Source organism: Mustela nigripes, chromosome 17 (genome assembly GCF_022355385.1).
Source record: "Mustela nigripes isolate SB6536 chromosome 17, MUSNIG.SB6536, whole genome shotgun sequence".
In the NCBI taxonomy this organism is placed as follows: Eukaryota; Metazoa; Chordata; class Mammalia; order Carnivora; family Mustelidae; genus Mustela; species Mustela nigripes.
The window spans coordinates 6,960,416-6,988,235 of NC_081573.1; the positions used below are offsets into that span (position 1 = coordinate 6,960,416).

General features: G+C 45.0%; 1 protein-coding gene across 5 annotated transcripts in view; it reads right to left on the minus strand.

The window, feature by feature from the left end:
- SAE1 (SUMO1 activating enzyme subunit 1) overlaps positions 1–27,820 on the minus strand; it is a 92,572-nt gene that overhangs the window by 48,767 nt on the left and 15,985 nt on the right. For all 5 annotated transcript variants that reach the window (XM_059382532.1, XM_059382534.1, XM_059382533.1 and 2 more), the window contains 4 exons: positions 17,873–17,984; positions 12,610–12,783; positions 10,537–10,679; positions 8,806–8,905 (listed from right to left, as the gene is read on the minus strand). In XM_059382532.1, the coding sequence (XP_059238515.1) occupies positions 8,806–8,905; positions 10,537–10,679; positions 12,610–12,783; positions 17,873–17,953 (498 nt within the window). In that variant the 5' untranslated portion in view covers positions 17,954–17,984. The remainder of the gene's footprint in view (positions 1–8,805; positions 8,906–10,536; positions 10,680–12,609; positions 12,784–17,872; positions 17,985–27,820) is intronic.

The window sequence follows — 27,820 nt, forward strand, 5'->3', positions numbered from 1 at the left end:
CTACCAAGATTTTAATTCAGAATTTTTGTAGTTCACCTGGCTAAGAATCCACTGATTTGTTAGGTCACGACGCTATGACAAACGAGGAAAAAAAGTTCTGTTTCATGGTCTCAGTCCTACGAAGGCCCACCTCTAAACTTTCAGGGCTTGGGGTGAAAGTACAAATGGAAACCCATATACCACTTCTACATATTTATAAGTATAAATCATACGAACAGGCTATTAAAAAATAAAGTATATTATATTCTCTTGCCTTAACAAATATATTTTCTTACTACCTGGAAGACTAGGATCAAATTTGGAATTCTCACCCTCCTTGGGAGTTCTGTGCCAGAATGGGGTGCACTGCAAAAGGTGGTCCTCTTTCCCTCTCTCCTCCCCCCTCTGGCTCTCACAGCTCAAGAGGCTCTGCATGTTGAGTGTGGCCTCCCAGACCATCCTTCCCCCACTACAACAACTACTCCTCAGCCCTAGGCACATGGACATTGTTGCCAAGGTTTGCACTCTGGAGGAAGATGAGGGAAGAAGCCCACAAAAGCCTGGGAAGTAAGCCTGGGGTTGTCTGGGCAGGAGATTCCAGGAGTCCCAAGCATCCACAATGTGGCCCAGAACTGGAGAGGTGGGTTAGTAGGGGAGATGGGCCCAGGTGAACACATCTCTTTAATTCCATGGAATCCTCATTCTACTAGGGGAATGGCTGGAAGGAGACCAGAGTGGGACCTTATACAGCGCTAGGACCAAGGACAGAGGCCCTCTTTCCTCCCCAAGTCAAAGGGCAGAACTCACCGAAATTTTGCTGTAACTTGTGAACTCAGACAAATGAATTTACCTCTCTTAGGCCTGTCTCTGGCAGGCAACCGTTAGGGAAGTTTTCTGAAATTTGGGGAGGAGGACCCCAGTAAACCTTGTCTGAAATATGTAGCAGCCCTCCAGCTACAGATGACACAAAGCCAGACGCGGGCACATGGCTCAGGCCACACCAACCAGATTCTTTCTCCTGGGAACTAGGAATATGAAAGCTAGAAACAGAGACACACTGATGACCAGAAGGGCTCTTTAGAAAAAAGCTAAATTCCGACTGTCTCCAAGTCTCCCTAGCTGGCCTGGTCTTTATCCTTCTCGGGTCATAGTGGCTATTCAATGCTTCTTGTGCTACCGCACTCCGCCTCCAATTAATGTCCCATTTTTCTGGTTCAAACTACCTAAAGCCTATCCTCATCTGGGTGCCTGGCTGGCTCAGTTGGTGGAGCATGCGATACTGATCTAGGGGTCATGAGTTTGAGCCCCATGTGGGATGTAGAGATAACTTAAAAAATAAATAAATAAATAACCGAAAATGATGTCCCCTAATCTATAGTACGTACAAATGCAGATTGGTGGTACCCGTCTTACCCACCTCACGGACACTGGATTTATAACCAGAAAAATATGCTTAACAGCATCCTCAGAAAATGAAGGGTCTTCACGAAAAGCCCCCAGCAATATCTGCCAGGCAGCTGCAACCACCACAACGAACACCCTAAAACAGGTCACTTTTGCACCTCACTCAGCCCTCCCTGCTCTCCCCGCCCTCAGATCACAGATCCCTCTGGGTATAATGCCTGACTGACTTCCCTCCACTATCCATTTCCTTTGCTGGCAATTCTGAGCCTTAAGGATTTCAATCTGATAGTCTAGTTAAGACTAATAAGAAGCCCTCTTACACCTCTCCCCAGATGGGGATAAGCTTCCTGAAGCAGGGACCACAGTGGAAGACGCAGCAGCACTGCACAGAACAGAATGTCAGTAAGTATCCATGAGTTGATAGGGTCCAATCTGCTTTTCATTTGCCAAAAAGCCCGACAGTAAATACAAAAGATGAATTCTCCCACCCAGTCTGAGAGCTGTCAAATTGCAGGGCTGTGCTGAGCCACTCCGAACAGTGGACAAGTGCAAAACCCTCACTAAAACATGAGCTGGTTTGATGGACTGAGGCAAGGCGGCAAGAGAAGTGACACAGCCTCTTAAAGCCAGAGCCTCCAAAGTGGACTATCTGCTCCCAGGCTTATGGGAAATACATTGCACGAAGAAAGCAGAAGATGGTACTTGTTTCCATCACATAGATTAGATCACTATGTATGACTCGCGTGTGCTAATGGATGTTCATTAAAATTTCAACTTCATCACATATGTGAACGAGTAGAAAGAACACTGAAAGGAACACGACAGTCATTAATGGGGAGCAGGGTTCACATTATCTCAACTTGTTCTGTATTTTCCACATTTGGGACTGTAAACACATTTTACTTTTTTTTTTTTTTAAGATTTTATTTATTTATTTCAGAGAAAGAGAGAGAGACAGAGAGCGCAAGCACAAGGGTGGAGGGACAGAGGGAGAATCAGGCTGCCCACGGAGCAGGGAGCCCAACTCGGGACTTGATCCCAGGATTGAGGATCATGACCTAAGCCAAAGGCAGACACCCAACCAACTAAGCCACCCAGGTGTCCCAACACACTTTACTTTTATTTTTTTGTTGAAGATTTTATTTATTTATTCGACAGAGAGATCACAAGTAGGCAGAGAGGCAGGCGGGGGGAGGGGGGAAGCAGGCTCTCTGCTGAGCAGAGCCCGAAGTGGGCCTCGATCCCAAGATCATGACCTGAGCCAAAGGCAGAGGCTTAACTCACTGAGCCACCCAGGTGCCCCACACACTTTACTTTTAAAAAGCTGAACATCTATAACAAGGGATACAGCTCTGGCTGTAAAGCTAAATGTGAATCAGAATTGAAACAACTTTGAAAACCAGATTTCTAGGTTGGACTTCCACACCTACTCAAAGGAGTCTATAGTTTTCAAAAGCATTCTAACGAATGACAACTGCAATCCTAAGACAAAGCTGTCACACTCAGCAGAGTGGCAAAAGAGCCTGAAGTCACCAAATGTTACCGTCACACACTGCTGATTCTGGACTGTGACCTGACAGAACTACTCAAGAGTCATTTAGCAGGTCTGGTTAAGTTGAAACTGCACGTACCCTAATTTCCCTCCTAAGTATACACCCCAGAGAAATCACACATTTACCCAGAGAGATTATCTACATACACACGCGCGCGCGCACACACACACACACACTTTCTCTCTCTCTGTGACACCATTTGTAACAAAAAAACCGTACATGCCCACGTGCCCATCAATAAAAGATTCGATAAACAATAATGCTTTCACACAATACTCTACAGCGGGGAAAAAAAAAAAGACATAACGTCCTGCAGGGCTGTCCTAGAGAACTCACGATGATGATGGCAATGTCCTGAATCTGTATTTGGGCTTCACAATACAAATGCCAATAGCCACACATGCTTGGTGAGCATTTGAAATGTGGCTAGGAGAATGAAGAAAATTTTTTATTTTAGTTAATTCTAATTTAAATAGCCATATGTGGCTAGTGGCTAACCACAATGGAGAGCAAAGCCCTAGACCTACAGACAAATAGACGGCCTGAGCAGGTGGTCGGGGCATGTGGGTGGTTCAGTGGGTTGAGCCTCTGCCTTCAGCTCAGGCTGTGATCTCGGGGTCCTGGGATCAAGCCCCGAGTTGGGTTCTCTGCTTGGCAGGGAGCCTGCTTCCTCCTCTCTCTCTGCCTACTTGTGATCTCTGTCAAATAAATAAATAAAATCTTTAAAAAAATAAAAAATAAAAAGCAGGTGGCAGCACATATACAATATTAAACCTGAGGGGCGCCTGGGTGGCTCAGTGGGTGAAGCCTCTGCCTTCAGCTCAGGTTATGATCTCAGGGTCCTGGGATCAAGCCCCGCATCGGGGTCTCTGCTTAGCAGGGAGCCTGCATCTCCCCCACAACTCTGCCTGCCTCTCTGCCTACTTGTGAACTCTGTCAAATAAATAAATAAAATATTTAAAAAAATATATTAAACCTGATTTTTAAGATGTTAAAAAGCATACCAAACAATTCTATATTGCTGGGAAATACATAAGTAGTAAGAAGAAATGGGTGGGAATGAGAACCACAATTGAGGACGGAGGTTACTTATATTGGAGAGGGACAGCCAGTGGACCTTGATCATGCTAGCAAAGATTTATGTATCTATTTTTAAAGATTTTTTTGTTGGGGCGCCTGGGTGGCTCAGTGGGTTAAGCCTCTGCCTTCGGCTCAAGTCATGATCCCGGAGTTCCGGGATCGAGTCCCGCATTGGGCTCCCAGCTCCATAGGAAGTCTGCTTCTCCCTCTAACCTCCCCTCTCATGTTCTCCCTCTCTCTCTCTCTCTCTCTCTCAAATGAAAAAAAAAAATCTTTAATTTGTACTGATGTCATATTATTTGAGAGTATCAAATATCACAATAAAAAATACACTGGATTGTGCTCTGATGCTGGGAGAGACCTCTTGCCTCAAGCGTAAAATGCCAAACCCCCACCGCCACCAGCCTCCCCGCCATATCTGTCCTACCTGGAAAACCTGCTGTCGGCACTCTACCCAGCTCTGCGATATGCACCCTGTCTTTCCTGTCCCCCACCCCAAACCAAGTGATTTGGACAATCAGCAGGGCTTTGAACACCTCTGGCCTAAAGGTCCCTGGTCTAGGGAACCCAATGACCTACTTCTTAATATTCCTGGCCAAGTTCCTTGTCCTCTCCAGAATTCTGTTCTCTCAGCCCAGCTCAGGTAACGTAAACCACAACAACTAATGTGCCAGGTGGTTAATTAACCCACTTGGTTGATCACAAAGAAAGTCAACTCAGTAATTCTTTTTTAAAATGACAGTGATCTCCAAAGCTGTCCTATGATGTGGCAGGAGCAGCCACAACATAGTGACCAGACATCTCCCGGGGACTGTGCCAGGAACTGCACCAGGAGCACAGCGGTGAACAAAAGTGCCTAGCCCTTCAAGAGCCTAGACTCTGACGGGGAAACACTGACAGGATCCCTCAGCATCACGAACCAAGGTGAAGAAGGAGAGCGGTCAATCCCTGGAATGTTCCCTTCAGCTTGGGGGCAAGAGGAGATGAGTCGTCCACAACTGCTCCGAAATGGGGATCAAAATAATGAATCACTCGTCAACTGTGGAATTTTACAACTGATTCATGACAAGAGCATTAACGGTGCCCAAATTAGTCCCTTACTATTTCAGAAACAGAGGTAAAATTAAATCTGTATTTCTTAGCATGTCAAGAACAAATCCTATGTTGTGTTTAATTTTTAAAGAGCCGTAATGGAGGGGCACCTGGGTGGCTCAGTGGGTTAAGCCTCTGCCTTTGGCTCAGGTCATGATCCCAGGATCCTGGGATCAAGCCCCACATCGGGTTCTCTGCTGAGCAGGGAGCCTGCTTCCCTTCCTCTCTCTCTGCCTGCCTCTCTGCCTTCTTGTGATCTCTGTCTGTCGAATAAATAAATAAAATCTTTAAAAATAAATAAATAAATAAATAGCCGTGATGGAAAGTAACCACTCCCGGTCATCTACTCGCATCTGGCAGCCCTTAACAGTAAAGAAACAGAGCAGCAGCAAGGGAGCATGAGGGTGGCCTTGTACCCTTAAGGCTTTTCCAGAAAGGTCCCAATCTTCACATATTTTATCTCATCATCACCATAAAACTTCAAATTATCCTAGAAACTCTAAGGGAATTCACACTTTAGGCGGCAGGGCAAGACTGTGGCTTGTCCTCCCCCTCCACTCCACCTTACACGACCACGGGAGCTCAGGCAAGTCAAGGAACTTCTCTTAGCTTCGGCAGCAGCTCTAAGGAGACAACAGGACTGGATGTGCTTCCCTGCACCCAAGAGAATGCCTCGCACACAGTAGGCATCTTGCATTTCAAAGATACACAATGAGCTGGCTGCTTTGGGGTAAAGGAAGCCAGAGTCATTCTGTTCCAATGTCTGCCTTTCAGCTGATCCCACTTCCTGTGACTAAATGCCAGTCCTGGCTCTGCAGACCTGCCTTCATATGCCAACTCTGACAATTCTTCCTCTGAGAAATCTTTCTGGACATTTCCTTATAAAACTACTGCCCTCTCCTTTACCTACTTTGTACTGATGTCTCTATTAAACTTATGCCCGAGACCTGATTCTGATGAACTCTGTCTCATGACTTTTCCTGGGCACCACAGGAAGCCAACTACTTACTGAGCACCTACCTCTGGGCTACACATTTTCCCACTCTCGTATTTATCATGATGACACATATGCTAGAAAGGCCCAGTATCCTCCTAAGCGGTGTGAAAACCACAGGTCTATTTTTCCTCTTTGTTTTTTAACGTTTCTAATTTAGGAGCACAATGTGTACCTTGAAGCAAAAGTGGCTATACAACATTTGGTTGAACCTAAGGAAAGGGGGGGGCAGGGAGGGAACCCTAACCAGAAGCCTTTCGCAGGAAACAGGAAGTGGTTGCCTCCCCACCATCCTGCACTTTGAGCATAACCCAACTACTTATTCTGTACAATTCAGGCGAAGGGGCATAATCTCAATCAAGGAATTTCTGAGTTGGAAGAAAACTTCAAAATCCCAGAGCAGTCTCTGCCAAAATGGATGAGGCCTATTATTATGAGGTGGCGAAGCCCGAGCCCAAACCCAGCTCACACCCGTCCTTCCACAGTGCTCTTAGTGAGGCCGCACAAAGACAAGGTTTGGAATCCCAGGGATTGTCATCAGGAATGCACTGAATGCCTCACAACCTTAAGGGCTCGAGGTTGGAATCCAGGCCTGAATTGTCCAAGTGAAACAGCTGACTAACAATGTCAGCTGGGGAATATTTTGATACCTTCAAAATCGGCCCCTGCAGGAAGAGGCCGCACAAAGAGCTCTGTGACTGAAGAGCCCAAGGAATGGTACGCAAAGGCCACCGGGTGCCTGGCTGGGCTGCCCACATTCCCCTCATAGCTCCATAAAGTGGCTCCCCAGAGCGGTTTCCAGATCCACCCCAGTGGGCACCATCAGTATTGAGTGCAGGGGAAGCGTCCAGCTGTGAAGGGCTAACAAAGCTGGGAGCTCTCTCCATTTGAATGTGAAAGACCCGCCTCAATCAGAGAAGGCCCTTAAGCCATAAAACCTTTCACACCAAGGCCAAGTGTCACACTTGTAAGAGGGTGTGATTTATAAATTGACAGCACCCACAAAGCTGCTTTTGTACTCCTCCGTTAGTTAACAATTTATCTCCCCCCACCAAACTCTCGGGGCTATTCAGATAAAGCTTGACTGGGCCTCAAAAAGAAAGAAAAGAAGGGAGGAAGAAAAGGACCCAAGTTTTGGCCAAAACACCAATGTTCACTCTGGGTAATTATGGTCCTGTGAATAGACACTAAAATTAGGGCTTAATAATTCCTCTGTATCACACTCACAGCAATCAAACTCTTCCAATACAAACATAAAGAGCAAGAAAACGAAAATCTCCGGCCCAGCCTTGCTGGAAACTCAAAGAGTTCCACTTCTGTGGTTTCTGCAGTCTCTTTTTGTGGTTTCTGCACTCTTAGAATCCCCCCTTTAGAGCAATTTTAACTTGAAGCTCTGACCAGCTGTTTTTCTTTCTCCACATTTAAATCTACAAAGCAAAGAGTAAATATGGGCTCAGTCATCTCTCTCCTCAGTGGGACAAAACCAATTCTGGCCCCTTCATCTTGTCTCCCCCGTCGCGTGACCCCCTACTCAGATTCCAACACCAGCTTCAGAAGATCCTCTCCTGCCGAGTCCCTGCCCCTTCTCTCGCTGTAAAATGAACTTAAATCTCTGCGCCAACTCCAGTACAGCCTACGTCCCTACAAACTATGTTAGAAAGTACACAATGGATGATAACACTTGTCAACATTGAGGACTTTCTTCCTAAAAGGTTATCTGGTGGAAAGCCGACCCCAAAACTTCATCTTAAAGAAGAAAAGCATAAACAATTCAAACTTTAAACTGTATTCCTGCCCACTTAGGTAGGATTTCCCTAAATTGTCTGTCTATCCAAAAAACTTTCTTTTATGCAAGAGGCATGGCCTTTGCTCCGTAACAGTTCTGCTACTGCTCCAGATACCAGAGCGCCGCCCCCCCCCCCCCCCCCCCCCCCCCCCCGCCCCCGTCGGCCCACACACCAAGTAAGCCCTGCAGGCATGTTCTCTTTAGCCTCTGCAGGGTGAAAGAAGAGCATTCAAACCAAAGTAGTAGGTGGCTGATGTTAAAAAGTTTGGGAGTAGGGGCACCTGGGTGGCTTAGAGAGTTAAAGTCTCTACCTTCAGCTCAGGTCATGATCCCAAATTCCTGGGATGGAGCCCTGAGTCGGGCTCTCTGCTCAGCAGGGAGCCTGCTTAAAAATAAAGTTTGGGACTGGCACCTGGGTGGCTCAGTCCATTAAGCATCTGCCTTTGGCTCAGGTCATGATCCCAGGGTCCTGGAATCAAGTCCTGCATCCAGATCCCTGCTCAGCAGGGAGCCTATCCCTCTGCCTGCTGCCCCCCAGCCCCCACCCCCGCTTGTGCGTGCCTGTGTAATTTCTCTCTCTCCAAATAAATAAAATCTTAAAAAAAAAAAAAAAAAGTTTAGGGGGGCAGGTGGGTGTGGGGGAAAATAGTTTGGGACAGAACCTATTAAAAAAAATCTATTTCTGACTCTGTTAAAAACTGATACCTGGCATCACTGCATCCATCCTCCTTCATGGCAACAGCTGGCTCCCACTAAGCAGCAGCCACCCCCTCTTTGAGTAGGACAAGCACTGGCCCGGCTTGTCCGGGCCCCTCCCGTCAAGACTACATGCTTGCTCATCCTGCTTGCAGTTGTGACTGCCTGTCCCCCATAAGGCCCCAAGGCTTCTGATCATTCCCCCCTCAGAGTACACATACCTTTTTGACCATAGTAGTTTCAGATGAATCAAGCTTTGTTCTCTTGGTATCAGGTCCATCTTCAACCCCTTGGCTAACTTTGGCAACTTTGGTTTTCTCCCTAGAGGGTGACAAGGGAAGGAATTGAGCTCTACTCTCTGAATCACGCCGAAGAGCCTCACCAGCTCACGTGATGGGACGGTGGCTAAGAGCAAAAGCTTGGGGCGCCTGGGCGGCTTAGTGGGTTAAGTGTCTGACTTGATTTCAGCTCAGGCCGTGATCTCAGGGTCATGGGATCAAAACAACGTCAGGCTCCAAGCTCAGCAGAGTCTGCTTGAGGTTCTCTCCCTCTGCCTCTGCCCCTCCTCCCCCAATGTGTGCTCTTTCCCTAAAATAAATCTTAAAAAGGGGGGGGCGCAAAAGCTTTGCAGTCAGGTATAGCTGAGTGGTTTCCAATCCCAAAGTGGCTAATGATTACCTGATCAATCAGGTATGTGAGAATAACAATACCTGACAGAATTATTTTAAGATAAGAAATAACGAATTGCTTAGCATACATTGCCCAGCACAAGGTAAGCTCTCAAAAAGTCTTTATAAATTTCACTGGAATCATGAAATAGAGCCAAACTTCGATTTCTCCCCTCTGCCATGGTGAGCTCACATTAAAATAATCTGGGCGTGGGGCAGAGGGTTAAGCCTCTGCCTTCAGCTCAGGTCACGGTCTCAGGGTCCTGGGACAGAGCCCCACATTGGGCTCTCTGCTCAGCAGGGAGCCTGCTTCCCCCCACCCCTGCCTGCTTGTGATCTCTGTCAAATAAATGAATAAAATCTTTAAAAAAATAAAAAATCTGGGCCTGTTTTTCTCCAGTATGCCTTCTTCATCCATTTACAGCGTGCCCGAAACACTACAGAGTTTCTGAAAGCCATAAAACACCAAAGTTACGAGAGATCTTGAACATGGCTGTCCTTCCCAGATCTCGATTTTACAGAAGAGGTATGTGCAGATCAGGGCAATTTCAGCGATCTGCCTAAGAAACTGAACAAAAGAAAGCAACTCTTGACCCTTGGTAGGGAGCTTCACCTACCACACAGTGCCTCTCTTTACCTCTTATTAGCAAGGGAGGTAGTCAGAAATAAAAGCCAAAACCCCACCGCAGGTAGTTTTACAATACTGGTATTATCTGCCATCTTTCATCTAGAAGCTGTAAGTTCCAAACACTGCAGGTCCCATCATGTGAGAAGCACCACGCTCTGCAACCCTGATACTCAAACTGAGAGGATAAGGTCTGTTTGTTCCACCAGCGCAGTCTCTGGACTTGGAAGCTTTCCCAAGACAGACTCTGGCTGACTGTGCCTTCAGAGTTACCCACCTGGCTATTTTGTACTCATTTTATTATCAACCTGGAAACACAGAGGCCAAAACTGAGGTGCACGTGTTTACAATCCAAGTAAGAAAGCCTTCCCTAATCAGATGGTGTGGTTTTGCCACCCGAAGCCCAGGCTGCCCAAACACCCACCGGGTGTATTCGACTGCCGGAAGAACTCCACTTTAGATTAGACCATCATTTGGGAAAGGGGGCCCACATCTGCTATAATTCTCAACACACAACCTACATAATCAGTAAGCTGTTAATGAACTGGTTTCCAAGTGTTCTAAGCATACTTTCCTTAGATGGGCTGTTTCCTACTGGTAAATAAAACTGTATTTTTTTCTGAAAATGTTACATTCTCCCCTCCTCTCCCAAAACTTACTCTACGAATTCATGTTCTCCAAGATTGGCAAATGTGTATCCATGGTAGCCAAAAACATCTCCTGTAAAAAACTTGATGCTATTTTTGTGGCAGATCTGGTCAACTTTGATTATGACATCCCTGGAACAGCAAGTCAGGCAAACCTGCAGAAAGGAAGAATTGGTGGGGTGTGAGTTTTGCAAACTGTGAATCACTGCCCTGATGTCTACATAAATCTTGGTGAACAGTCTCTCTGGGCATGTCTAAAGCCAGTTTCCAACTGGTATAACAGGTTCTCTGGATCCTATGGTTAGAAGACAAAAGAAAAGTTGCAGGTTTCACTAAAACTGTAAATTGCGAGACCTCCACTTACTGCAATCAAAACAAATGGGTTTAACTAGAAAGTAAGGCCATTCCACGGATTTATCTCCCCTGTTCTATGAACACATATAAACCACATCTCAAAGTTTTCGTGAAAAGGAAGAAGACAGTAATAACTTAGCGTAAGTTATTTCTAAATTATTTAACCTGTTAAAATCTGCATAAGCTATCATGAGAAGCACAACCAGTTTTAAGTCACCCAGGGGTCACAATGAAATTCGAGGGCATTTTCCCCCCTTCTTTTGATTGATATGTTAAGGTAAAGAAGATAAACAAGTCATGTTGAGATTATTTTTCCAGTTTTCCACAGTTTTCAACGTGCAACTTTATCTGAATTGAAGGACAAAAGAAAAGGTTACACACCAAGTGACCTTCCATTCAGACCTAGACAATGAACTGGTGATTCACTCAACAGACTTATCAATGTTGCTCTGAGGCCTCTAGGTTGCGTTCCAAAAAGTGGAGGTACTGCAAATAGCTAAATTTTACTGCATAAAACACAATCTTTTCAGGAAAACCTTTGGGATAAGGGTCACGAAGACAACTTCTAAACTGCACATTTTCTTCTGAACACAGAAAACACCCAAGGGGAAAAAAAAATCAAGTCTAAAAGGCAAGATAGCCACAGTTGAACATGCAACGTTGACCAAATGGAACCCTGCAGAGTGAAAAATGAGGGTAAAATCTAAGAGGCCAGAAACACGAGGCCCCTGAGGCATTTATCCCCACCCCATGCACATGCTTTATACAACCCACCAGCCCGGGCTTCGGTTCTAACCAACCCTCTAAGTGCTAGAAATGCAAGGGACACCTAGAATTAACCAAATGTGGTTACTATGGATAAAGAAATGAAGAGAAGACTTATGTCCAAACAGAAAATGTTCCAATACTTGGGAGTTACAAAATAGAATGAATTAAATTAAAAAAAAGACAAAACGCACAGATGATCCATCATTCCAAGCACACATTTGAACAGATGCACATATGAAATGTAACAGTGTGGAAAAACAAACTACCCAGCCCAGACTCTAACCTCTCGTGTAACGGGCCTCTCGTTTAAAAACCAAGCAGATCATCTGTGACTATTCCACGGTTACCCAACATTTGTTTAGCTTTTCCTGGGTACAGGGAACCATGTCTGAAAGGTCACAAGTGCTGAAACAAAATTTAACTTATCCTTTCACCTCTGCATAGATCTGGCAGTGAAACCAAATGAGGCTGGATATGCCTCATTTGGCTTATGACTACAGGGAATGTGTCTAGTTATCCATGGCAACATGGTCAAAGTGGCTGTGTGAAAGAGACAGACATAGACCAAGATCAGGTGTGCTCTTTTTTAAGACAAAACACAAGCTGTAGTTTGATATTTCTAACAACAACAACAAAAAAATGCCTCTACTACAGAAATTAACCACCAACTTGTTTTCCAGAGAAAACACTTGCAGTAAAATGTATCGAAGCTATATGGAAAGATGCTGGAAGGAGTACAAACACCAATGATGAAACCTGGTCTTGAGGGAACATATGCCCAAAGAAGAAACCAGCAGACATCAAGTCACAAACAGCCACAGCAGATCCAACAGACTGCATCCACTACCAACACAGTCAACACGGAAAGGCACCACGCTAGCAAGGCACATACACCGAGGCAATGTCAGACTCAAGACTGCAATGTACTAAACCTACGGATTTTACACTCTTTATGGGACTTACAGCATCAAACTGAGTGAAAAATGACTCCGGCTTCTTTTCTATATTCTCAGTGTCCACCTTCACGTCCACCATGGGGTTGAGATTCTGGGCCCGTTCCAAAGAGGCTTCAGCCCTGTTGCGGCCAACAGATCCAGTACGGATCAAGAACTGAGCCCCGGGGTCTTCTGGAGATACCTAGAAATAGCACTGTTTTAATACCTGAATTTTAGGGAGAAAACAAATTCTTGAAAACAACAAACCAGTCAGTTTTCAAGGATAGCGAAAATATCTACCATCTATTTGTATTATTGTTCCTGCAGGAATTTGCCTAATGCAGACTCCCTACACTCCTTCAGAGGCTTTAAGTAAAGATATTGAACTTTGTTTACTTGGCATTGATAGTTAAAGAGCACCCCCTTGTGTTTATAAAGAAAATTCACTCTAAACAGAAAAGTCCACACTTTCTTCTTTAAAATTTGTAACTGCTAAAAAAATGATAAAATTGACAGTGGTTAAGAATTTTCCAAATACCTACTATGTTCCCAATTTTAAACATCTGGAGACAAACAATAGTAGTTTAAAAGATGCAGTCCCTAGGGCACTTGGGTGGCTCAGTCAGCTGACCATCAGCCTTCGGCTGGGGTCATGATCCCAGAATCCTGGGACTGAGTGTCGAGGCAGGCTCCCTTCTCAGTGGGGAGTCTGCTTCTTCTTCTGCAACTCCCCCTGCTTGTGCTCTATCAAATAAATAAAATCAGACCAGTGCCAAAATCAGTCACAATTAAGAATGCCTGAAATTAACTCTTAAATTCAATTAAAGTTCAGAAAGGAGGAGAGATGAGAAGGGCTTAAGTAAATGGAGGATTTCACCCACAAGGCTGGATGTCAGCAGAGAGCCTCAAAGACAGATGATAAAATCACCTGACAGGGTCGTGACGGGGTGGCTCAGTCGGTTAAGTGACTGCTTTCAGCTCAGGTCATGATCCCAAGGGTCCTGGGATGGAGCCCAACATTGGGCTATCTGCTCAGCGGGAGCCTACTTCTCCCCCTCCCTCTGCCTGCTGCTCCCCCTGCTTGTACTCTCTCTGTGTCAAATACATAAAGTCTTCTAAAAATAAATAAATAAAATGAAATCACCTGATAGCTGCCAATACAATTACAGATTCCATTCCGTTCACAGCATTTCTTCACATATCCAATATCTAATTTAATAATTAATCTCTAGTATGACCTTGCTACCTTCACCAAGACAATACAAGCAATCTCCCTCCTCTCCTCCAGCCAACTATCGCTTACCACCTTTTCTTCAAGAAAATGAGCTGGTCTTCCTCCCATTCAAGGCCAGCCCTCAAACAGTGTAGTATCCTTGACCCATGCTGTCCTACTTCTTCACGGATCTCATTACACACTGAGAGGTGGACATCATACTGGTTTAAGAGCAAGACTCTGAGGGGCGCCTGGGTGGCTCAGTGGGTTAAGCCGCTGCCTTCAGCTCAGGTCATGATCTCAGGGTCCTGGGATCGAGCCCCGCATCAGGCTCTCTGCTCAGCAGGGAGCCTGCTTCCTCCTCTCTCTCTCTCTGCCTGCCTCTCTGCCTACTTGTAATCTCTCTCTGTCAAATAAATAAATAAAATCTTAAAAAAAAAAAAAAAAAGAGCAAGACTCTGGAATAATTCAAGTCGAATTCAAGTCGATTCAAATCCTAGCTCAGCCACTTACTGAACTGCGTGAGCACAAGCAAGGGTATGGGATTCACAGGGGAAGTGAGGGTAAGACAAGCAGTACACTTTCTATAATCGCTCTATGAGTGGCCACTCTATTCTTCCCACACTGGACAGCCAGTCTCCACGTGGACCCTCTTGGGTATGGTTTCCCCCGAACTCCATCTCAGAATCATTCATATCTCTGTTCTCCACAGCTCCATAAACTCACTACCTCTAGTTTCTGCTGGCATATCTCGAACTGTTCTTACAGGCACAGACTGCTTCCTCGTCCATCAGAGTCTAACTGCCCACCAGATATCTCCTCCTGAATATTCATATTCAACTCCTCTATTTTCTGGTCAGTTGATGAGCCCAACAACCACCCATCCAATTACTTGAGCCAGAAACCCCAATCTTTATAGTCTTGTTATATCCTTGATAACAGCCACCCGATGATGTAGCTAAGAGCACAGGCTCTACCAAGAGTCCGACTCCCGGGGTGCTGGTCATACCACCATCTACTATGACCTTGAGTGGGCCAGTAATTCACTTCCCTTTCTTCAGATCTCTTATCTGTAAAATAAGGATGACAATCTCTACATCTCAGAGTTGAGGACTAAATGAGATACAACTACAGCTCTTAGCACAGTATCCAACACCTGCCGGAAGCATCCACAGGTGCTTGCTTTCCCTATGCTCCCGTGTATGATCCCACTGATTCTACCACCTCCTGTTTATCACCTCTGTGTGCTTCTTGTCTTTTCTGCCACTAGTGCTATTATTCAGACCCTTTTTATTTTTTACCTAAACTACTAAAGCAGCCTTCTAGGTGGTCTTCAGCCCGTTATCTTGTACAGATCATATACAGTGACTAGTGTTCTACAGGAGGCCTGAAACTGACCAAGTCACCCATTCCATATTGAAACTCTTTAACGAAATCGTTACTGCCCAGAGGATTGAGTACAAGCAAGGCTTCCTAGCAGGGCCTTCATGATTTGGAATTGACCGACAACCTGCAATCCCCCAACACACACACACCACTTTGGGCTTCTCATTCTAAAAATACCAAATAGCACTGCTTGTTATATTCTACTTCTGCCATGCTGTTCTATGCCACTGCTAATGTTTCCGCCTAAAACACCGCCCTTCAACTTGAGAAATCTCTGTTTGTTCCTTAAGATCACAGCTAAGATCACAGCTCCAGCAAGCCTTTCATGTCCCCCTACCACAACTTGAGTCTAGGAGCCTGCTCTGGTTTCTAAAGAAATCTTGAGAATGGGAACCCAATTTTGTGCATCTTTGTATCACCAGTGTCTAGATAGGGTAGCCTACAGGTACTCTAGGATATTTGTTGATGTAAACAAAACACTCTGAACTTTGAAGGACAGGAATTAACATCCTTGATTTATAGATGGGCAAACTGCGGGGCACCTGGCCTACTCAGTCAGCAGAGCACGAGACTCTTAATTTCAGAGCTGCAAGTCTGAGCCCCACACTTGATATAGAGATTACTAATATAATTAAATAATTAATTAATTAGCAAGCTGAGTCCCTGAGAAGTTAATAAAGCCTCTCGCCCAGCTTGAAGATGTGGGATTTGAGTCCAAATCTGCAAAATTCCAGAGCTTTTGCACTAGGTAGCACAGTCTCCCTGGGATGGTCCTTGTCAGGGGGAAAAAAAACACAAGCAAATTCCAAAAGGCAGAACCATCAAAGTGTGTCCATAAATTTATGAGGTAAGAGTCAGGCTGGGTAAGCTGACTGGGCCCAGTTTACATGAAGCAAGTGGTTCTCAACTCTCCCTGACTTTTAGACTCACCTGGAGAACTTTTTTTATATTTTAGATTTTTTTTTTAATTTATTTATTTGACAGAGATCACAAGTTAGGCAGAGAGGGAGGCAAAGAGAGAAGGAAGCAGGCTCCCCGCTGAGCAGAGAGCCCGATGCGGGGCTCAATCCCAGGACCCTGGGATCATGACCTGAGCCGAAGGCAGAGGCTTTAACCCACTGAGGCACCCAGGAGCCCCAAGAACCTTTATTTTTAACAAATCCCCCAAATACTCAAACCACAGATGGGACGGAGAACCGCTATATTAGGTCTTGAAAACCAGTCAGAGGAATTAGGCATTTCATTTCATTTCAGTACATGGAAGGCACTGCAAGTCCTCAAAGTGAAGACGGCAGGGGTAACAGTCAGCCTGTTCACTCCAACACTGGGTGGCACCCATCGCTGTCCTGCGGCAGTAACAGCACTCTGTCACGCCTCAGTATTCTATCATCGTTCCCCATTCTCTGAGTCCTGCAACCAGATGACGAAGTCATCATCCCCATCTGGTTTCAGTTTCCCAGACTACAGGCCTCCACATTTAGGAACCATCCTTCCCTGGCTCTCTCTGCTCTGACCCTCTCTAAACGGCAAACAAGTTCTCTCTCCAAAAGCCTCTAGGGGGCACTGTGGTTGGGGAGATGTCATCAGGGCAACTGCTCCGCCCGCAGTTTGCTTCCAAGAACTTTCTTTCCTTAGAAGGTTTTTAATTCAAATCAAAAATCAATTTGTGATTGATATTAAGTGAGGCAACCCACATTTCTCTTCATTGCAGGAGAACTTCTTTTAAATCCTGATACTACTTTTCTCCTGAAACCCAGACAGATGAGCTTTAAAAAATTTCATCAACATCTGCTTTCTTCCACAGAGCCTACATCTCACTGTGTGGCTACTTAGCATGTTCATCGCCTACAAGAAAAGACACCAAGAGTATCATGTGATGACACAATCTTTCGAGTATTTTATCTTAAACAACAACATGATTTCTAGAATTTGCTTTAAAATACTGTCCAAAAAAATAGACCCCCCCCCCAAAAATACTGTTATCTGTAGAAGTCATATAGATGGGGTATCCAATGTTATTCTACTTCTGCATATATTTGGAATTTTCCATAAAAGAAAATTAAAACACTGAAGCATGAGAATGTAAGAGAAAGAAGTTATTTTCACCTTGGAAAAACTGGTCAGAGAAATCTACATAGGAGATGAGAATGACTACCATATCTTCAATTAAATGGTATGCCATAGAATTATTATCAGATGTTTATTATGTGTAAGCACCATGCTAAGCAGTCTGCATCCATTCTCTCCCACCCACTGTTTTCCAAATTCATGAAGCTCTCCTGAGATACCTCTCAAATGTTACATAGTCCTGAGCCGCATCTCAAACCTTCTAAAGCAGGATCACTGCGGGGTAAAGGCCAGCCAGCTACACCATAACAAAGCCCCGAGGCTTTGTGCAATTTTAAGTAGTCACGCAGGCGGTTTATACGTATGAAGTAGAAAACCACCCCTCTCCTCCTCAAAGTCACCCTCCAAGGGAGAGACTAACTATGCTTTAAAGCACAAGGAGGAGACAGGAGATAGGAGCTGACCACCTAGGACGTGCCAGGGCCGTGAGGCCACAGCTCCACTAATGCCAGCCCTCGTTTCACAAGCCTGCAGGGGCACCCAGAAATTCACGACACCTCCAAGTGTTTTATACTGAAGAGGGGAGACCATGAAGGAAGAGTGAGGAAGTCGCCCAACATCTCACCTGTTCAGGATCCAACATGGTCAGTCCTTTCACTCCTGCCAGAATGAGATTCTTGGCAATTTCAGCCCCGAGTCCTTTCATGCCGACAAGAAGCACCCGGGAGGCCCGCAGCCTGTAAGGCAGACACTGTTAACCAGGTGACAGAGAACAGTGAAAGTTTCACCGAATTATTGAAAAACAGAACAAGTCACAATAACAGCGAAGTAATTTTGGTTTTCATTAAATGCAAAGAAGCATCATGGATAAAATCCAGGAAAGAGACAGGCTCTGATCCATCCTGCAAAGAACAATTCATACAACAAATATTTACTGAGCACCTACTATGCCGGCACCCCTCTAAGGTATAGAAATAGAGCAGTGAACAAGACAGACATAATCCCCGCCCTTGTGGAGCTTTTATTTTATGGAAGAGACAGACAGAGATATAGGATGTCAAAAAGTGATGAAAATCAGGGAGGCCTGGCTGGCTCAGCCTGTAGAACAACTCTGATCTCAGGGTCATAAGTTCAAGCTTACTTGGGCACAGAAGAGCTTACTTAGAAAAAAAGAAGTGATGGAAATCAAGCAGGATATAGATCACGAGTGTTGGAGGATGCTATTTTACTCAGACGGATCATGAAGACCTTTCTGAGAAGGTGCTGAGCAAAAATAAAAATGAAATGAAGGACAAATATACAAATATTTGGGAGAAGAGCAAGTACCAAAGCAGCAAGTATAAAAGGCCTGAAGCGGAAGAGTTCCTGGCATGTTTCAGGGCCAGAAAGGACAGTAGCTGAAGAACAGTGAGCAAAGGTAAGAATGGTAGGAAGTGGACCTGGACCATATCACGAAGGCTCCTACAAGCACTGTAAGTGCTGAATTTTATCTAAGCACAACAGAAAGCCTTGGCAGGGGTGGGCCGGATTCCTGGAGGGATAAGGGTGTCACAGTTAAGGTGAGAGAGAATGAAGGCTTGGACTAGTAGAGCAGCAGAAGAAAAGGTGAAAAGGGGTAGTATGAGCAAAAACAGGGTGGCATTAAAGAGGGTGTATTTGGAAAGTGTTTGATCATCCTAGTCTATAAAGTCACAAAAGATTGAGATTTTAGGGGCGCCTGGGTGGCTCAGTGGGTTAAAGCCTCTGCTTTCGGCTCAGGTCATGATCCCAGAGTCCTGGGATCGAGCCCCACATCGGGCTCTCCGCTCAGCAGGGAGCCTGCTTCCTCCTCTCTCTCTGCCTGCCTCTCTGCCTACTCGTGATCTCTCTCTGTCAAGTAAATAAATAAAATATTAAAAAAAAAAAAAAAAGATTGAGATTTTAAGAAAGGTAGTCAGAGGTCCAGCTATCTCAAAAAGTCTGGGGGGGTGCCTGGGTGGCTCAGTCAGTTAAGCCTCTGTCTTCGGCTCAGGTCATGATCCCAGGGTCCAGGGATCAAGTCCCGCATCTTATTCCTTGCTCGGTGGGGAGTCTGCTTCTCCCTTTCCCTCTGACTGCTGCTTCACCTGCTTATGATGTCTCTCTGTCAAATGGATAAACAAAATCTTAAAACTAACAAACCAAAAAAGTCTGGACTTAGGGGAGCCTGGATGGCTTAGTCAGTTGGGCAACTGACTCTTGATTTCAGCTCAGGTCATGATCTCGGGGTTCTGAGACCAAACCTTGAGAGGGCTCCATGTTCAACGAGGAATCTACTTGTCCCTTTCCCTCCCCCTCTGTTCTTCCACCACACACTCATGCATGTGTTCTAAAATACATAAAATCTTTAAAAAAAAAAAAAAGTCTGGGGACACCTGGGTGGCTCAGCCAGTTAAGCAGCTGTCTTAGGCTCAGATCATGATCCTAAGGTCCTGGGATGGAGTCCCATCCCGCTCCTTGCTCAGCGGGGAGCCCACTTCTCCCTCTGCCTGCCATCCCCCTACTTACATGAGCTTGCTCACTCACTCTCTCTGGCAAATAAGTGAATAAAATTTTTTAAAAATTTATGAAATGAGTAGCTTTTCAACTTGCACTAATATTAAGGAGAACATGAAGCAGCTCTTCTAAAAATGGTTCTAATAATTATCGATACTTGCATGTAATTAGACTAGAGATCTTTAATGAGGATGGTGGCTGACAAAACAGGATGCCGCACTCATCCTTCAAATTCGCAAACACTGGATTTCTTTCGCTAATACAACCCAAGGGTAAAATGAGCAGGGACGGAATATTGACAGTATTTCCCTCAAAGGCGTATGTCCAGGTCTCAGCTTCTCCATTATGGCTTTTCTTCTATGGGGCCTTTCCACTGCCATCCACAGGCTAGCAGACACAAGCCTTTAGAGAGACAATCCCACTTCCCTAAAAAAGGAGGGAACCAGGAAGAGGGCTTACAAGATACAAGCAAGGTAAATAACAGAGATACTGGCAATGAGTACTTCACTCATCACAGATTTATACCAGTGAGCGGAAGGAGGAAGAAAAGCTATGTCCTTCCAGAGGAGCTCCTATCCCTCCAGAATCAGCACATTTAATAGGCCATGTTTCCAAATAGAATACAGTACACATACCAAACCTTTTGACATCAAAAAGGTTGACTGCATTTAGCTGTACCTTCCAGATTTCTGCTGTCACTGTTAATCTCTAAGTCTTCCCTTTACCTGGACCCGACACTGCCCCACCTGGAATTCCAGGGTGCCAAGTTCCAGGGTTTCTGTCCTGCGTGGCTGCTCCACTACCTCAAAGATACAGCTGGAATAGCCCAGCTCTCCCCTGGGAAACTGTATCTTCAAACAATAGGCCTCCTAATCCCTACACCCACTAAATTCTCACACTCTATTCTCTTCACTGTTCCTTCAGCCAATAGGACACTGCCAATCACTAAATGACCTCTAGGTCTGAAGAATTAGCTCTGAATTCTGGTTCTGCCACTTCCCAACTGGGTGATCTGGGCAAAATGCATAATCTCTCTAAACTTCAGGTTTTTCAGCTGTAAAATGGGGACACCAATTGTGACTTCATGTCGATTAATCCCCTTGACAACCGGTCAAAATGTGTGTGCAAACGCATCTAGCATTATCCCTGGCACATGACAGATGCTCAACGTGTATTACTTGGACTTACTGAACTTCTCAATCCCATTACCTTAATTACAAAAGGGCTCAGTGACGTGCCCGAGTGGCTCAGACGGTTAGGTGTCTGACTCTTGATCTCAGCTCAGGTCTTGATCTTAGGGCTGTGAGTTCAAAGCCCACACTGGACTCCATGCTGGACTTGTAGCCTACTTATAACAAGAAACAAGGGGCACCTGGGTGGCTCAGTCTATTAAGCGGCTGACTTTAGGCTCAGCTCATGATCTCAAGGTCCTGGGATCTGTCGCTGAGCTCCACACTCAGCAGGGATTCTGCCTGTCTCTCTCCCTCTGTCCATCCTCCCACTGGGGGGTGTGTGGGCAGAGCTTCCCCTGCCCACACACCCCCATCCCTGTCTCTTAAATAAATACAAATCTTAAAAAAATAATAATAATAACAATAGTGCCTGGGTGGCTCAGTGGGTTAAGCCTCTGCCTTCGGCTCAAGTCATGATCTCAGGGTCCTGGGATGGAGCCCCGAGTCGTCGGGCTCTCTGCTCAGCAGGGAGCCTGCTTCCCCCTCCCCCTCCGCCTCCCTCTCTGCCTACTTGTGATCTTTCTCTGTCAAAGCTCCCGCCTTAAAACTTGACCAGTAGTCAATTCTTTAGGTCTCAACTCACCACCTTAGAAGTCCACACTGGCCACCTAATCCCAATTTATGTCCGCATCCACTTCTATCTGGAATTACACTCTTTGTTTATATGTTCACTGCCACCTCCTTTTAAATATAAGTTCCAGAAACCATCGTATACCTAGCATCTATGTGCTTACAACTTATTTTACTGGAACAGTATGAAATAGACACACCAAAAGAAACCCAAGTGTCCATCACCAGAATTACATAAATCTGGTACATAATAAAATAATAATAGCTAACATACATTGAAGATTCACCACATGCTACACACTTTTTTTTTAAGTTTTTATTATTTGGCAGATCACAAGTAGGCAGAGAGGCAGGCAGAGAGAGTGGGGGGTGGAGCAGGCTCCCCGCTGAGCAGAGAGTCTGAAGCAGGGTCAATCCCAGGATCCTGGGATCACGACCTGAGACGAAGGCAGAGGCTTTAACCCACGAGCCACCCAGGCGCCCCATGCTACACACTCGTTCTGTGTACTGTTACATAATTCTCATGACAATCTTATGAGCTGGTATCTCCTTATCCCCACTTTGCAGCTGAGAAAACAGGCACAAAGAAGTTCCCTGGGGGCGCCAGTTCCCTCGGGCTCTCTGCTCAGCAGGGAGCCTGCTTCCCTCTCTCTCTGTCTGCCCCTGTCTACTTGTGATTTCTCTCTGTCAAATAAATAAATAAAGTCTTGGGGCGCCTGGGTGGCTCAGTGGGTTGAGCCGCTGCCTTTGGCTCAGGTCATGGTCTCAGGGTCCTGGGATCGAGTCCCGCATCGGGCTCTCTGCTCGGCAGGGAGCCTGCTTCCCTCTCTCTCTCTCTCTCTGCCTGCCTCTCCATCTACTTGTGATTTCTCTCTGTCAAATAAATAAATAAAATCTTTAAAAAAAAAAAAAAAAAAAAAAGACTATTTCAAGTAGGGTAAGCACCAAGTCTCCAGGCCGGAGAGAGGTTCAGCATATTTGAGAACAGAAAGAATCAAGAACTTGAATGAAGTGAACCAAGGAGATGCAGGCAAGATCAGACAAGGCAGGGCATGAAAGGCAATGGATTTTAAAAGCTTTGGATTTTATTCTGAATATAAGAGGAAATCACTGTAAGGCTTTATGGAGAGAACTGGCTGTGATCTGATTTTTTTTTTTTTAATCAATCTGGCTGTTGTATGGAGACTGGATTATACAGTCAAGAGTGGAACAGAGAACAGTTGAAGGGACTACTGAGGGTGTTGTGAGAGATGATGAGCGTAAGCTGGACTTAGAAATGAGGAAAGGAAAAAAAAAAAAAAGAAATGAAGAAAGGTTGGTCCACCTGGGTGACTCCGTCAGTTTAAGCGACTGCCCTCAGCTCAGGCCATGATACTGTAGTCCGGGGATTGAGTCCCACATTAGGTTCCCTGCTCAGCATGAAGACTGCTTCTTCCTCTGCCCCTCACCCCACTCTCATGTTCTCTCTCTCAAATAAATAAATAAAATCTTTTTAAAAAGGGGGGGGGGGGCAGCTGGGTGGCTCAGTGGGTTAAAGCCTCTGCCTTCAGCTCAGGTCACGGTCCCAGAGTCCTGGGATCGAGCCCCGCATGGGGCTTTCTGCGCAGCGGGGAGCCTGCTTCCCCCTCTCTCTCTGCCTGCCTGTGATCTCTGTCTGTAAAATAAATAAATAAAATCTTTAAAAGAAAAAAAAAAAGGAAGAAAGTTGACTGAGATAGTATGAAGCGGAGCTGACAGGACTTGCCAACAGATGGGACATAGAATTTTTTTATAGACACAAATGAATAAAGAATGTCTAGATTTGGGACGCTTGGGTAGCTCAGTTGGTTGGGCAGCTGCCTTAGGCTCGGGTCATGATCCCGGCGTCCTGGGATCGAATCCCACATCGGGCTCCTTGCTCTGCGGGGAGCCTGTTCTTCTCCCTCTGCCTCCCATTCTGTCTGCCTGCTCACTCGCTCTCCCTCTCTCTCTTTCTGATAAATAAATAAAATCTTTAAAAAAAAAAAAAGAATGTCTAGATTTCTAGTCAGTGCAACCAGGTAAATGATGAGGCCAAACACATTTGGCAGATCAGACCATTTTCTCCTTCAGACAGAAACTCATCTTCACTTAACTAACTGTAAAGTACTTTTCACTTAAATCTACAATCTTGCTCCATCTAACTGCCCATTCATTACATTTCCTTCAGTGTCTTCCAGAATCCAAAACAGAACTTAAGACTGTTGCCCCTACAATCTTCCTCATTCTTCTGGAGTCTCCATTTGTCCCACTGATGTTTACTTTACATCTGCCTTATTTATCTCAACCTATTTCCTATGTAGCTTCCCTTCTTTTGTTGCTTATGATTTATACTTGTCAAATCATTGTAGCTGTAATTTACTGAGTGCTTTCTGAGCATAGGCACTATTCATGCATTATCTCATTTTTTGTGTATTTGTTTATTAGGTAGTCTCTACACCCAAGGTAGACCTTAGATTCACGACCCTGAGATCAAGAGTCGAGTCCCCTTCCAGCTGAGCCCGGCTGGGTGCCTCCACGCATTATCTCATTTAATTCTCAACAATCTTATAATATAGATTCTATTATCTCCATCTGACAGATGAGGAAACGAAAGCACAGAGAAGGAATGTATATCCAAGGTTAAACAAGAATTTCTGCCACTGAGATTCAAACTCCATCAACCGCTAGCAACACTACGATAAACTGGTCCTTACATGAGACGATCAGGTTTGGCCTCCACAACACAGTGAATCCTCAGTTACTATTACAGCAAATGGGTGCCTGCAGAACCAACTGAAGTTCTTCTGAACAGCAGCAGAATTGCATAATGAGTCTCTGAAAACATGGAAATTTTTTAAGATTTTATTTGTTTATTTGACAGAGACACAGCGACAGAGGGAGCACAAGCACGGGGAGTGAGAGAGGGAGAAACAGGCTTCTCGCGGAGCAGGGAGCCGGATGAAGGCTCAATCCCAGGACTCCGGGACCATGACCTGAGCAGAAGGCAGACGCTTAACCACTGAGCCACCCAGGCACCCTGAACACAGAAATTTTTGAGGTCCCTTTTTGTAAAGTCAAAATTTCAGATTTGAAAGAGTCCTTAAAAATGTAGTCACCTGGGGGCAACTGGGTGGCTCAGTGGGTTAAGCCTCTGCCTTCGGCTCAGATCATGATCTCGGGGTCCTGGGATCAAGCCCCGCATCGGGCTCTCTGCTCAGCGGGGAGCCTGCTTCTGCCTCTCTCTGCCTACTTGTGACCTCTGTCAAATAAATAAAATTAAAAATTAAAAAAAATGTAGTCACCTGGGGTACCTGGGTGGCTCAGCGGGTTGAGCCTCTGCCTTTGGCTCAGGTCATGATCTCAGGGTCCTGGGATTGAGCCCCACATCAAGCTCTCTGCTCAGTGGGGAACCTGCTTCCCCACCCGCCCCCTGCCTGTCTCTCTGCCTACTTGTGATCTCTGTAGAATAAGTAAATAAAATCTTAAAATATATGTGTGTGTGTGTGTGTATATATATATATATATATAGTCACCCTCATCCCTCCTTTTTGCAGATGTGGAACTAAGGCCAACAAAATGTGTGACTGACCCAAAGTCAAGAGAGCTGGTTAGAACTGGGAACTTAGAACCCAGGTTTCTTGATTTCCTTTGTCTTTGCAAAGTACAGTCATTTCATCTAACAAATACATCTAAATGTCCACAAACTTGCAAGCACTAGAAACTTAGTAAGACCAGTCAAACCCCTTTTGTTATCAGACATTTATAAAACACTTGTCCTCGGATGCCTGGGTGGCTCAGTGGATTAAGCCTCTGCCTTCGGCTCAGGTCATGGTCCTGGGATTCTGGGATAGAGTCCCACATCAGACTCGCTCTGCGGGGAGCCTGCTTCCTCCTCTCTCTCTCTGCCTGCCTACTTGTGATCTGTCAAATAAATAAATAAAATCTTAAAAAAAAAAAAAAAAAAAAACAACAACAAACCGCTTGGTCCTCTCTACTTGGTCCTCTTGGTACCTCATCTACTTTCCTCTCTTGAGTCACCCTCCCCCCCTTCCTCATGCTTAGATAAGGGGAAAACAAACTACTATTGAGCGATAGAAGAATCAGATGGCCCTACCTTGGGAAAGGCAATGCAGAAACTACTGAAGCACATATTCTGAACACATACACAGCTCCAGCTTCAACACCCTCCTTTACACTAATTTGACTGAAAAAATGAGCCCTTATTATCAAAAATGATCTGGAGGTGGGGGGGGGGTATGAACCTGAATTGAGTGACTTAGATTCAACTCCTACTTCTATTTGGTCCATGACCTTGGGAGTCTGTTCTGAACCTCATCCATAAAAAGGGCTATGTCCCATAGCAAGAAATGCAAAGTCACACGCTGACAGGAGCCAAGCAATTATGCCAAATGAGTGAAGTTGAACTGATAGGCAGGATCCCTAGAGAGAATGCTGTGCCATGTCAGAGGCAGTCCCTATTTAGCTCCAACCAATGTGGAAGGTCTGACTTTTCTATTCTTCAAGAGAAGACAGAAATCAGAAATTGCCAGACTGGGGCATGAGGCTGGGGTGCAGTGGGAGGGAAGAGATTCACATTTCTTTCCCAATTTTATTTTTTCTTTTTAAGATTTTACTTATTTAGGGGCACCTGTGTGGCTCAGTGGGTTAAGCCTCTGCCTTCGGCTCAGGTCATGGTTTCAAGGTCCTGGGATCGAGCCCCGCATCAGGCTCTCTGTTCAGCAGGGAGCCTGCTTCTCTCTCTCTCTATCTTCCTCTGCCTACTTGTGCTTTCTCTCTGTCAAATAAATAAATAAAATATTAAAAAAAAAAAAAAGATTTTACTTATTTATTCAACAGAGACACAGCGAGAGAGGGAACACAAGGAGGGGAAGTGGGAGAGGGAGAAGCAGGCCTCCCGCTGAACAGGGAGCCCAATGCAGGGCTTGATACCAAGACCCTGGGATCATGACCCAACCCGAAAGACAGCCCAGACACCCCCCTTTTCCCAACTTCCCATGATAAAAACTTAAAACACACAGAAAATAAAAAGAATAGTTTGCATTCTGCTAGAATGTGCTATCTCTAGATGTGCTATTACCACATCTAGAAAATAATTCTCAAATATCACCTAATAGGACTGACTATTCAAATTTCCACTACTGTCTAAGATGCTTCTTTACGGGTTTTCTTTTTGAACCAGGATCCAGGCAAGGTTTACATCTTACATGTGGCTTCACCTCTTTATGCTCTTTTAATCTAGAACACTCCCTCCCCTTGTTTTTTCCATGACATTGACTTCTGGAATAGAACCAGAACAGTTGTCTTGCAAAATGTCCTGCATCCTAGACATCTAATCATAACCTCAGTGTTCTTTAATTTGTTCCTCTACTCTCTGAAAGCATGATTAGGCTAAAATACAGTCAGCAGGAAAACTTCAAGGTGACACACTGAAGTTCTTACTTCACAGAAAGCACATTATTAATAATCACTTCCAAAGACAACAAACTCGTTTTTCATTTCTTTGTTTGAATATTTCCTTGGCCTTATGGATTCTAAATGATTAAGTATTATTAACTCCATCTATCACTCTCTTTCTCTCTCCTTCCTTCCTTCTTTTCACTTGATTTTTAAAAGTCATCTCTACATCTAACATGCGGCTTGAACTCAGAACCCCAGTATCAAGAGTGTCAATGCTCCACTAAGCCAGCCAGGCACCCCAATTTTTTCCTTTTGATGCTCAAATGGTCTCAAATGTGGCCAATTCTCTAAACTTTTAAATGTTGGCAACTAATTTCAAAAAATTTAAAACAGTGTATGAAAGATATCACCCAGTTTTTAATCTCTAGACCATTACTCTCCTTTCCAGTTCTGATCACCTAGATCCACTATCACACAGAATCAGCAACAAAATGTTGCCAGAACACAACCGGCTGATTCCTAGGCCACCTTCTATTTTACAAAAGAACCCCAGACTCCAGAGTTCTCCTATTCCATCTGGAGTTTCCTTAGAGGCAAGTCAATCTGCTTTGTGGAGCCTCTTTCCGGTGGTACAGGGGAAGTCACTGCCCTTCCTACTTCAGAGCTGATAGGAGCTGATGGACATGAAGGCACTTTAACAAACTCTCCAAGATTGTCTATAAATACAGATATCCAAATTAATGATAACCCCTTCCTTTCCTCCCAGGACCCTCAATCAATCCTCTTCAGGTTCTGCACTGAATTCGGTACCTCTCCACTCCCTCAAAATAACTCCCATT